The sequence below is a fragment of the Ipomoea nil genome, unplaced genomic scaffold (genome assembly GCF_001879475.1).
Source record: "Ipomoea nil cultivar Tokyo-kokei standard unplaced genomic scaffold, Asagao_1.1 scaffold0317, whole genome shotgun sequence".
Taxonomy (NCBI): domain Eukaryota; kingdom Viridiplantae; phylum Streptophyta; class Magnoliopsida; order Solanales; family Convolvulaceae; genus Ipomoea; species Ipomoea nil.
In genome coordinates, this window is record NW_017616745.1 from 5017350 (window position 1) to 5030145 (window position 12796).

General features: G+C 31.3%; 1 protein-coding gene across 1 annotated transcript; it reads right to left on the reverse strand.

Annotated features, from left to right (window-relative positions):
- Nucleotides 1-335: 335 nt before the first annotated feature.
- LOC109167305 (protein MOTHER of FT and TFL1-like) lies at nt 336-1461 on the reverse strand. Its single transcript, XM_019316332.1, has 4 exons — nt 1204-1461; nt 1055-1116; nt 911-951; nt 336-669 (listed from the first exon to the last, which is right to left on the reverse strand). The coding sequence occupies exons 1-4, from the start codon at nt 1414-1416 to the stop codon at nt 443-445; spliced, it is 543 nt and encodes a 180-aa protein (XP_019171877.1). The 5' UTR covers nt 1417-1461; the 3' UTR covers nt 336-442.
- Nucleotides 1462-12796: the final 11335 nt, after the last annotated feature.

Consider the following 12796-nt stretch of genomic DNA (forward strand, 5'->3'; position numbering starts at 1 on the left):
GTATGATCAAATTTGTAGTTATATTTATATGTATAAGTGTTTTGACATTTTGTGATAATAATAAAAGAAACGCATATGATCTAAATATTGTAATATATAAAGCATTTTAAGATATAAACCTTTGATATTATGATACAAAGCATATGATCTGAATATTATCATAAGACATAATAATTGGCATAATGTTAATTTATTGTTATGGTATAAATTTATATATTTTGAAATTATATTAAAAGTCCAAGAATTAAATTTAAAAATAATTTTAAAATATTAAAAAGAATGAATAAAGAAAGAAAAAAATAGTTTAACAAATAAATACGTACTAAACATAACAAGACAAAAATTAATGATATGACAAAATTCAAGATTAAACACACTACATGTCTTATGTCTACATTTACATGCACGATACATATAAAGTGAGAGGATATATATGATATGATCAGCGCTTCTTGTTGGTAGCCGATTGTTTTTGGGAGTTGAAGTACAGTGCGGCCACCGGAAGGCCGAGCCCATTGGCGGCGGCGAACTGCCGAGTCCTGAAGTTTCCTCGACTCTCCGGCGGCTTCTGCGCGACCTGCATGGCCTCCCTTTGCCGGAATAGCGCGAATACGTACCGATGTATTCCGGTCGGCGGCGACGGCCCTATGTATTCCGCCACCTCTCTCCCTGCATGCAATTCCAAAACACCATTAAATCATTTATCACATCACAGTTGGAAATTATGAAATTTCCGATCACCTGAAAGTAATCAAGTTCAAAAAAGGGTCGAAAATAACAACAAAGGTTTTTCTGAAGACCAAAATGATCATAACTAGACTTTCAACTTGATTTAAGATCACTTTTAAGTGGTCAGAAATTTCATAATTTCCGGCAGTGTATTACACCCAATTTTAGCAGTATTATTAACCTTTAGAGGCATCTGATCCCTCTGGAATATCCGTAACGACCCTGAAATTTAACAAGAAAATGAAAACGTAGAAGAATTTAATTTGATTAATTAAAAAAATTAAATTTCCAGAAAATTAATTATTAATATAATCATTATATATACCAATGAAGCCACTCTCTGAAAGTTGGTTCACTGGGACTAGGAGCATCAGGATCCACCATAATCTATCAACAAAGAATTACAGGCATTAAAGAAAGATTTTTTAAAAGCCTATTTGTGTTCTTATTTTGAACCGATAAGCTAAAACTTACAAGAGTATAAAGATTGGGAGAAGCAGGGGAACCATTGATGTGAACTGAAGGCTTCTGGGCAGCTGAGGAAGGAGTGATCTCAACGCCATTGGCAATCTTTTTGGACCCATAGTCGACGGTGAACTCTACGACGGGAACGAACATGTCGAGCACGTCGCCGATCACTTTTCCGACCACCAACGGATCGACGGACCTCGGGTTAGCGTTGGCCATGGTATGCTATGTTTCTTGGACCTAGAAATGGACAGTGTTTGACACAGTTTATAAGAAAAAAAATTAAAGAGTGAAATGTAGTGAGGCGGACACGTGGAGGGAGGACTTGGGTAGTTGACACGTGGACCTTCCAAAGACTATGCAGATTGGAGGACACGTGTTCAGATTAAAGATATTCTCGATTTTCGGAACAACATTGGACAAAGGATCCGAAATATATATATATATATATATATATATATATATATATATATATATATCAAATATAATGAATTTGTGATATGTTAAAAATGAACTTATATGAAAATGTATCTTACCAATTGCTTATTATGGACCAGGGTTTATATTACATATGAATTCTAATTCAAAAATTATATGTTTACAGTTAACACATTTTGTACATACAATTAATAATTTCTATATCTATAAATAAATTGAAGGCTCATAATATTGTAATTACATATACATAACATGATAAGTACAAATACATAATTTGTAACTGCAAGTACAGAATATGTTAATAACAAACACAACTAACATTTTATGTGTTTGCAGTTAACGTATTATTACTTGCAGTTAATTATTTATATGTTTGTATTTATCATGTCACATGTCTGTAATTACCATGTAATGTGTCTTTAATTTGCTTAGAAGTTCAAAAATGATTAGGTTCAAAATCTAAAAATTATTTTTGGACCAACATTCACAATGATAGGTAGACTGATCCATAGTATAATTTATCGTATCTTACAATATGGACCCAAGTCTAAGATATAACAACTGAACAAAGAACGCAAATTATGATTATGCACCGCGCATCAAAACGACGCCGTTTTATTTAATGAAAAGAAACGAAATTCGTTTCGCACCGTTCCGCACAAAATAACTCTATTCTTCAGTTTCATTTTATATACACTGCAGTTTCAGTTCAACACAAATACAGTTTCATTTCGATATAACTACAGTTTCATTCAATATTTATACACTCAAATATGTGAAAATGTTATTTAATTTTATTTTATATACATTATAGTTTCATTAAAACACAACTACATGATCATTTCGATATAATTACAGCTTCACTGCACAATATACACTCAAATATGTAAAATGTTATTCAGTTTCATTTTATATATACTGCAGTTTCATTTCACCACAACTACAGTATCATTTTGATATAACTGCAGTTTCATTTGATAATATAAAAATAATACGTGAGGCAATATCGGTTTAGATACACTGTAGTATCACTCCGTTAACACTAACAGCGCGTCGTTTTGTTACTTAAAGAAACGATGCCGTTTTGATGCGATTATGCACCGCGGTCCATGATATAATGACTGAACAAAGAAATGATGGGCTGCCAAGTGTCCAATGGACAACTTTGGTTATGATAGGAATGTTTCATATTTGGCCCATTTAGTATTGGGCTTCCATATCAAAGAATAGTCCAAAACATATGGACTGATTACATTGACTTGGGCTTATTTGCAAGCCGAAGCCTTTTTTTTTTAATTTTTTTTTAAAAATGATTACTCTATTACAATTGGTAAGCCTTTTTACATCTAGTATTTTTGTTATGAAAATGAAGCTTATCTAGTATTAATATGCACAATATAAGTCGACCAATTGATTTGACGAGGGTTAGAGTTGTCCAAATGACTGTTACAAGAGAGCAAGTGAGTACAAGTGAATAGGTGAGTAGAAAATGATTCCTTAAGCATGCCAAAGAGGCCTATTCATGGTTAAAAAAAATCGCTAGGCGCTTTTAGGACATTCGTGTATTTTTTTATTTTTTAAATTAGTTTAAAACTTTTTTATTTTTAATTTTTTTTAAGACTTGATAATTATAAAGTATTTAATACTTTAATAGTTAATACTAAAATAGTAAATATTAACCTTAAAAACATCTCAGATTTGAAAGATTTAAGGTTATTTTGCACAAAACAACATCATTATTTTAGTTAAAATAACTCATTTTAAAAAAGTGAAAAATAGCTTACTGGCCAACTAGCTAGTCGGCCGCCTAGATCACTGATTATGGTGATACGTTAGGCAGCCGGCTGGCGTCTAGCTAGGCACGATTCTTGCAACAGTGGACTTATGTATACTAGAAGTCCTAAGCTAAGTAATGAGATAATAACCAATGACAAGTCAATGAGTCCATCAAGTGTTAGCTTCCAACATCCAACTACTCTGCAAGTATAATCATACCATAATCTATTACTCTAAACACTCAATAATTCCATATTGTTAAAATTGTTTTTTTCTAATCAAATGATGGACAATAAGATAAGCTTAAAATATGATCTGGCATACCTTTCTTTTCAACCAAGAGAAGAAACAACTAAATGATGGTGTGCATATGACAAATGCAGCAAAAATATTTGACCCAAAACCCTATCATTTTTCTTCTGAAAAGTGAAAAAGATAACGCTACCGTGAAACATCATATATTCCATATGAGAAATGTTGCAAGCTCATCAACAAAGAAAATAATAACAATAATGTACCAACCTAAAAGGCTAAAATTGGTTATTATATTGGTGTTAGGCGCCATGCACTTTTTCTTCCATGATATGCCTGCTAACGTGGTGCAATACTGTCTTTTAATACTCTCAAGAGAAACAAAGAATTAAGCAACATGGAAGAGTTATAATGATGAAAATGTAGAATTAATATTACAATGGATGCGAATCAGCTAGTGCGGGTCACCCATCTAAATTTTACTTGTTGAAAAACTTAGTTTAAAATAATATTTAAGTGATTATTTTGAGCGTGTTCATTTCCAATTTAGGTAAGGTCATAGTGGATTCAAGTTTTTCTAAGTGACAAGTTTAATTTGATATATTATATACTTAAAACGTATAATGGGTGATATGAATGAGAAATTGATACTCAAATTGTAACGATTGAGTTGGGAAAAATAAAGTGTTGAAATACTTCTAAGTAGTTTTAATCCTACATTGAATAATTCAACTTTTTAAGGATTTTAAAGAGTTTAAATTTTATAGCATGTAAACTTTCTGGCACATCTATCCATTATTGAAATAAGTCATAACTCAAATGCAAACCCAGAATAATTTTTTCTTTTTTTTTTTTTGGTCTTTAAATATATTTAAAAATAGTGACAATCAAGCTATATATATATACACACACACTAATCCCTTTTTTGTGGTATTCCTAATTCAAAACTTTGGAAGGGAATTTTCTTTGGGCGGTTGATAGGAGGGAAAAGTGAGATTGTGACCTTTTTGGATGGTCGGAAGGTCTATTATATTGTCAAATACTACCATTATGTATACACAATTTTTTGACACGTACATTTTAAGATAAGTCACCTTTTACATCAGAAAAATATTTCACGTGTGATTATACGTTATAATAAAAATGGTTTTATGTACAAGCATATACAAACTTGTTTTCCAATAATAATTGAGAGTACTGCAATTAATTATTGTTAATTATTATTAGAGTAAAAAGTTTTAAAATATTATGTATTTATGTTTATTAATTACGGAGTATATTTTTACGTAACAAAAAAAAAACCACAACAACTACTCAAAAGAGTATACATTAAGTAAATTTAATATCTATATAATAATTTACAAATCACACAAAAAGCTAAATCTTAATTATATTACTCTTGTATAGAAACATATTTCTCTCACCTTAAAAATTACCTCCATATTAATTATTATACTTATCCCACATCCTGACTCGACAAAGCATTTGGAAGGATGTAAATCATGGTGTTTAAATGACTCAACAGACATGACTAAATTCTAGCCCTACACTGCCGCCGCCGAGACTCGAACATTGATCTCTTATCCCAAATACTATCTACTGGACCATTGAGCTAAGCGCGTGCGGGCGGATTTTGTTATTGTTAGTTGGAAGTATGGATGATAGAAATTAAAGGCAAGTACTTGTCTATTGGAGGTGTGGTTTGTGAGCTATTACTTGGGAACGAAGTTTAACGAGTGACACTCTCAACTAGTAGTGGTTATAAGTTTTCATTGTCGACTAAAAATTAAATCTTAAAAAAAAAGTCGTCTAAGATGTCAATCAACATCGTGCCAATTGATACAAAATACAACGATCCATTCTTTCCAAAAGGTTGAATCCCCAACCCCAAGGGCCCCCCACACCCCGGTCCGACAGAACATCTAAGAGGATGTAAATCATGGTAACTCAACCGAACCATAGAAGCTAGACTTTTGCTTACTGCGCACAAGAAGCCTCCCTCACTTTGAGAGGTTACTCCCACACTGCCGCTGGTGAGACTCAATCCCTGATCATTCTTTCCAAACTTCACCCCTATGATCAGCTGAGCTGCCCATGCGAGCAAAAATACAATAATCCATCGTCATATGACTGGTTGCAGTGATACTATGGTGACAATGTTCCCACAATAAAATATCCAATATACCTCAAGTAGCAAGTAATGTTATATCCAGAACAATCTAAGATGTCAATCAACGCCTATAAACCATTATATTAAACATAATCACGTATATAATATATAGAATTGGTCAAATTTAGAATAAGGATATATACGAATCTTTTTCAAACCCAATTATTATATACTTGAACCCATTCAATCAGAGTGAAGATTAGCCAGGTACACAACTTTACCTGATTTGTTCCGTCGACATTCATAATGAGAAGGCAATATTATTCTAGAATTAGCAGTATTGACGTAGACGTGACGTTGAACTTACAAGCGTGGATTGCCGGTAGCCACAAGTGTGTGAGAGCATATAACGTTTGACTTGCTATATTGTACCGTACAATCGAACAGCTGTGAAATGTCCGATTAGTCCGTCGGCGGCCGATGTTCGGAAATCTCCTACTATACAGACAAATGTTTCGTAAGTAAATACGTAATTTAATTTTGACTGCGTATGGGATGAGAAGAAAATGGCCGAAAATCGGACATGTTATCCATGCTTGGAATATCATGCACGTCATGGATCATTCTCTTACAATATACTTTTTTTTTTTTTTTTTTTAATTCGAAATATTATATCATGGACCACATGAATCAGCACAAACATGTCCCGATATCCATAAAGAGGTGAATTGAATCAATCTAGCTTCGAGACACAACATTAAACAAGTACATTTTTGTGCACAAAAAGTCTCATTCAAATCCAAACTCAAAATTTCAATGTTTGTGGCAGGAATCAAATCCTACAATGCCACTAAAAGCAAGTCTTAAACGAAGATTCTTATCCATTAAACTAATGTCTTATGAGCCTCTTACAAGATACTTTAATTAATTTCACTATTTTGGATCAAGTTTTATAACGGGAGATTTGGTTATTATTTTATTTCTTGTAAAAACAAATTAGTCAATCAAACTTTATAAATTGTAAAATTAAGTAAATGGTTTCCCAATTAGACAAACAATGAATTGGATCGAGAGCAGAGAAACCCATTTAATTTGACTTATAATTTCTTATAACTGTTGATATTATATAATCCAAGACTTAATTTATATGATCCACTAATACATCAAGAATTTTAAACAAATGTATGAGCGCAAAATGTTCTCTTACTGGAGGACAAGTGATTACAAGATTGCATGCAATAATACTAAATTAAAGAAGCAATATAATGAATATTGTTTATGCATAATGCAAGGCCAAAACCCTATTTATAGCTTATCAAAATACTAATTTAGGGAGTTGTCCCTATTTTAACTAGAAAAAAATAAATAGGTTAAAGACATATTAAGTTTGAATCCTAGTAGGGATATATACTACATTATTACAGAGTCGGACATGATGACTTGATTAGTACATGAGTCGAATGATCATTCCACCGAATTTAATACACTATTACCTTAACCAATCTTCAGAGTGAATTGACTTTTGTTGTTCAAATGTCATTCATTTGTAACAACTAGCTAGCTTAAATAGTTGAACTATTTTTGGTCTATGACCATACTTTTGTCTTATTCATAACTTGTCATTCTAATGACCAATGCTCATTTAGCTGTCTTGTCGGTTTCCCCCCAATCATATCAATTCCGCATGTGCAAATATTGAAACATAGAAGCCAGCTGGCATATGTTTGAGGAAAGAAATCCATAGTTATTGTCGATGGTATATATTGAGTAAATTTTGTATTGTGATTCTATATCTAGTTGTCGAATGATTACAATGAGATAGATAAACCAATTTAGGTTGTTCATCGAGTCAAATCAAGAAAACTAATATGTCGCTTTTATTAACTCGATGACTCAGTAAACAGTGCAAAATGTTAGTACCTATAAGGAATCTGTCAACTTTAAATATAATTAATCTTCACACTGCCACCAGGAAGGAGGAAAATGAAAACTATAATTAATTAACCCCTTGAAATTTGGAATAATCAATGCTAATATGTGACTGGTATCTAATTGATTAATTTGGTATCTTAATATATAATTGTTGGGTAATAAGGTGGAAAAATTCTAAATAATAATCCTACGGAAAGATTATTATTATATGGGAAAAGGTGGAAAAAATGGGAAGGAAAAGGTGGAAAAAAAATGGGTAGAGGCTAGTACGAGTTTGAACATTCAGGTTTCAGTCCAATCAATTTCTGGACGACATTCGTGCCTGCGCACACGAGCTCGGGCTTGAATCAAGCCTTTTCGATCTCGTTTCTAGTTGGAATTAGATTTACACCCGAATATATCAATCTCTTCGTCTCGAAGAACCCGAATCCACTTTGACCCGACCCAAATCGGAAGTGGACCCCACTGATAATTGTACCACAAAATAGCCACTTAATATGCCATGTTATGTCATTTTAAGCTATTTTTCCAACAATAATAGGATCAAGAGATTTGTCATCAAATTATTAGTAAAACACCTCCTAATATGTATGGTTGGGGGCTAAATCAAGTTGAATAATAAACAAAATTTGTATTGATTATTTAAAAATTTCAGATGCTATATTTGAAAACTATATATATGTTTGAATCAAATAATAATTCATATATATTATTTACATGTGATTTGTTCTTTTTTTTTTGCTAATATGTGTGAATGAGTGTCGAATCAAGTTGAATAATAAACCAAGTTTGTATTGGTTATTCAAAATTTTCTTAAGTGTTATTTTGGAAAGTTAAAACCCATCTAAATCAAATAATAACTCGTACAATTATGAACTTGTAAAATTTTCTCATAGTATGTGTAAGTTGGTGTCAAATCAAGCTGAATAATAATTTTTTTTTTTATATTTGCTATTCAAAAGCTTCACGTGTTATTTTTGAAAACCGTATAAATCAAATAATAATTTATATACATTATCTACGTGTGAATTCTTCTACTAATATGTGTGAGTAGGTGTCGAATCAAGTTAAATAATATATAAATACATTTTATATAGATTATTCAAAAATTTCAGATGTTAGTTCATATATATTTTGTTCGTGTGAAATTGTTTTGGGTTAAATTGGGTATATTTAAATAAAATGTTATAACTTTGTTATATTGATTTTAAATATGTTTATCTTTATTTCATTATTTGGGTATTAATACTTTTCAGTATACCACGAAAATATTAAAACCTAATATTCGAGTTAAATTCATATTCAATTATATTATATCATAATATAAAATATTTGACCCAATTCACTTAAAATTTACAATTCGATTAAACTTTTAATAGAGGATGAAGATAAATAATTTGAAATATATGGTTACAATAGATATTGTTATAATGATATAGTAAAAATTAACTTACAAATTTCTTTAGAAGTTTTCATGCATTGATATATAAAATTATGTATAAACTTGTTCAATTGGAGTCGGTAGGTGTCATCATTATCAATTGTTTGGACAATGGTCCTACCGTTTAAAGTCTAGTTGTAGTTGTATATATAGTAAATTAATATGAATTTGAAATAATTAGAAAGAAATGTCAAATAAACCCCGAACTAATTATTTAAAAAAAAAACAAAAAAAAATATTGTATTCTCGAGTACAAAAATTGTGATAATGTCACACCAATACAATCCATAGTCAAATAATTACAGATACATGTTAATTAGGAAAATCCAACACAGGGAGGCCACAATATATTTGTTCAAAATATATAGACATTGTATCAAAAGAGGTCGATGAATGGATGAGTGGGTGGTGAATGATTTTCATAAAAGAAGTCACAAGTTTTTTTTTTTTTTTTTTTTTTGTTAAATAGTAAAAAATTTAATACAAATAATGTTTCTTCTCCTTATATATAACACGCGTAAAAGGAAAAGTAAGTGATGATGATCGAAAAAGCTATAATTTGTTTTCATTTCTACATATGATTAGGATCGGACTTTTCCTATGGCCACATCGGAGCTTCAGAAAAACTTTTAGTACAATATATTTAGTCTTACAATAGCAGCTCTGAAGAATGTCTATATGTATAGTTCAACAATCTAGCTAAGTCGGCATATAACACCAAAACTGTTCTTTTCGTTAATTCAACGTTCATGATTACACATTCTCAATGCCACTCTTCAAGATCGACTTCGACACAAATTCTATTTCTGCCAAATAAAACTTTAAAAGTACCTTAATTAGGGCATTCACAATAGTAGGTTTTAAGTGATTTTTTAGGAGGGTTAAATTGGAGCGTTATGCTGTGCAACTGTGTGCACCATGCATAGTGCACACGGTTGCAAAAACGACGTCGTTTTGACGTCCGATTTAAAAAAAAAAAATCAGTTTCGATTGTCGTTAACGGCGATATGTTATGCATAATTTGAACTATACATCCATAACTTTATAACTATACATTCAGAATTGCATAACAACACATCCATAACTTCATAACTATACATTCAGAATTGCATAACTACACATCCATAACTTCATAACTATACATTCAGAATGTGAAATTATAAAATTATGAACATATGTTTACTTAACTAACGGCAATCGAAAACGATTTTTTTTAATTAAAACGACGTCGTTTTTGTAACCGTGTGCAGTTACTTTTGTGGAAGAGAGAGGGAAATGAGAGAAAAGAAAAAAAAAAAGTGTTGTATGAGAGACTAGTTTTTATCTCCTATTGTGGGCCCCACTTAAGCGCACCAGCAACACCTAGTGGACGCGTTGAGGGTGGTCACCAAGTCGCCAATTGGCGACCACCCTCATTTAATTGTTTTAATTTCTTTTGCTTTTTCATTTTTTTTTCTTTCCATTCTTCTCTCCTAACTGACACTTAAAAATCTCTGCAAAAATCATACTAATGCAGATGCTCTTAGATTAAGTTGACTAAACAAAATTCGTGCTCTTTTTATACGTACACCATACCGACATCGGTAGTGAGTTTGTATTCTTTAAAATAGCAATATAACTATGAAATTTTATACATAAATTTTTCATTATTTTTAGATCAACGACTATTATTGTATGAGTTAATACCTCCAATGGTCCTCCGAGTATTAACGATTTACCAGTTGTGATCATTCGAGTTTTAAATGACCTCCAATCCTCCATGTTTTTAGAAGTAGCCATCCGTAGTCCTAATCTCACAAAAAATCCGAGTTTAAAATGACCACGAGATATCCTAAAAGGACCACATGTGGTTATTTTTTAAAACATGGAGGACCATTGGAGGTCATTTAAAACTCGGATGACAACAGCTGGTAAATCGCTAATACTTGGAGGACCATTGGAAGTATTAACTCATTATTGTATATTACCAATCAGAAATGACAAAAGTTTAAGATTATAAAGTTGTTAGATAGTCTTCAAAATTAATGTCAATTAGATTTGTTTTCAAAAAAAAAAAAAAAAAATTGTCAATTAGATTAAAATAGTAACGAAAGGCTAAATACAACCACCCTCATGGATTAAATATAAACTGGCAGTATAATAGTCAAAGCATAGTGATGCCTGTCGAGGGAGTTAACAGTTAAACTTGATGATTACAACAGTGATAAGTTGTTTAATTTATCAAATCACAATTATTTAAATTTGAGAAAAAATAAAAACAAAGAAGCAAATTTCAATGTTGATAAGGACATTTTTGTACAACTAGTAAGTATAGGCGACTTTTAGCATGTGGAAGCTGGAAAATAATAATTGAGTGAATATTTAATTTTTAAAAAAAATTAACCAAGAGTTATATTAAATAGAAAAAAATAGGTTGAAATTTATTTATTTTATTTAATTAACATATTTTAACTAAATATAAAATTTTAATAATAGTTTAATTAATTAACCTTAAAATTCAAATATAACTAAAATATATCCACATTGATTACAAATTTGTCAACTCCAATTATTGTGTTGATTTAAAAGAAAAAGATTACTGATAAAATAATTTAAAATTATGTTTTGTGATGATTATATCCTTACCCGATAGAAAGATTGGATACTAAATTATTAAATTTTAAAATTTAGATATAATTATCACATAATACCAATATTTTGTACTATATTGTCAAAATTTAAAGTTCTAACACTCTTTTTGATATTCAAAGCATAGAAATACCATGGTTTTCACCGCCGGAGATGGTGACTAATTGCCTTACTAAATTATAGACATCTCTATTGGGTGGGAGCTGGCATGTAGATTTAAGACGACCCCATATCCAAAGCCAATGATTGAACCCTTGAGCTTTGGTTAAACATGGATGAGTCTCTTCCACTCAACCACATCCCAGGTTTAAAGGTCTAACACTCTTAAGTATTCCATATTATGGGTATAAGGGCATTCCAATATTGATAAAAAAAAATATATAGTTATCGCAATAGGGAAAAGTTCAAATGCAGCGAGACCCTCCCGTGAGGTCGTGCGACGGTTTTCAAAATACACCAACAGTGTTAACAATATGTACCAATAGTGTAAGAGAATACACAACAATGAAATGCAAAAATATACCAAAAATTACACAACACATCCAAAAAATACACAATATAACTCCCTACAACTAATGGTGTATTTCCAAACAATGTGTGGTGCTTTTAGTCATACCTAATGGTATATTTTTGGTGATGCATACCTAATTTGTGTGTGTTTTTGTAGTGCATTGCGTAACGTTGATGGCGTATATTTACTTAAATATTAATGTATTCTGAAAGTTGCAACACGACCACACAGGAGGATCTCGCCACACCTAAACTCGACTCTATCGCAATATATAAATATTTGAATATTTTCACCAATAAGCAAAAAAATAAAAATAAAAGCAAAGGATAAAAATGTGGACGGTCTGTGCGTTGGTCAACGTTAGCCATGCAATCCAAGTAGTGGGACCCAATCTGTGTGTATTATTGAGTCCACGTGTTCCTTGAGCTGACGTGACCACTACAAGAAAAATGCACATAGACAACGGTTAATAACCGTTGTCGTAGGGGTAAAACTTCTGTTGTTGAAGCCG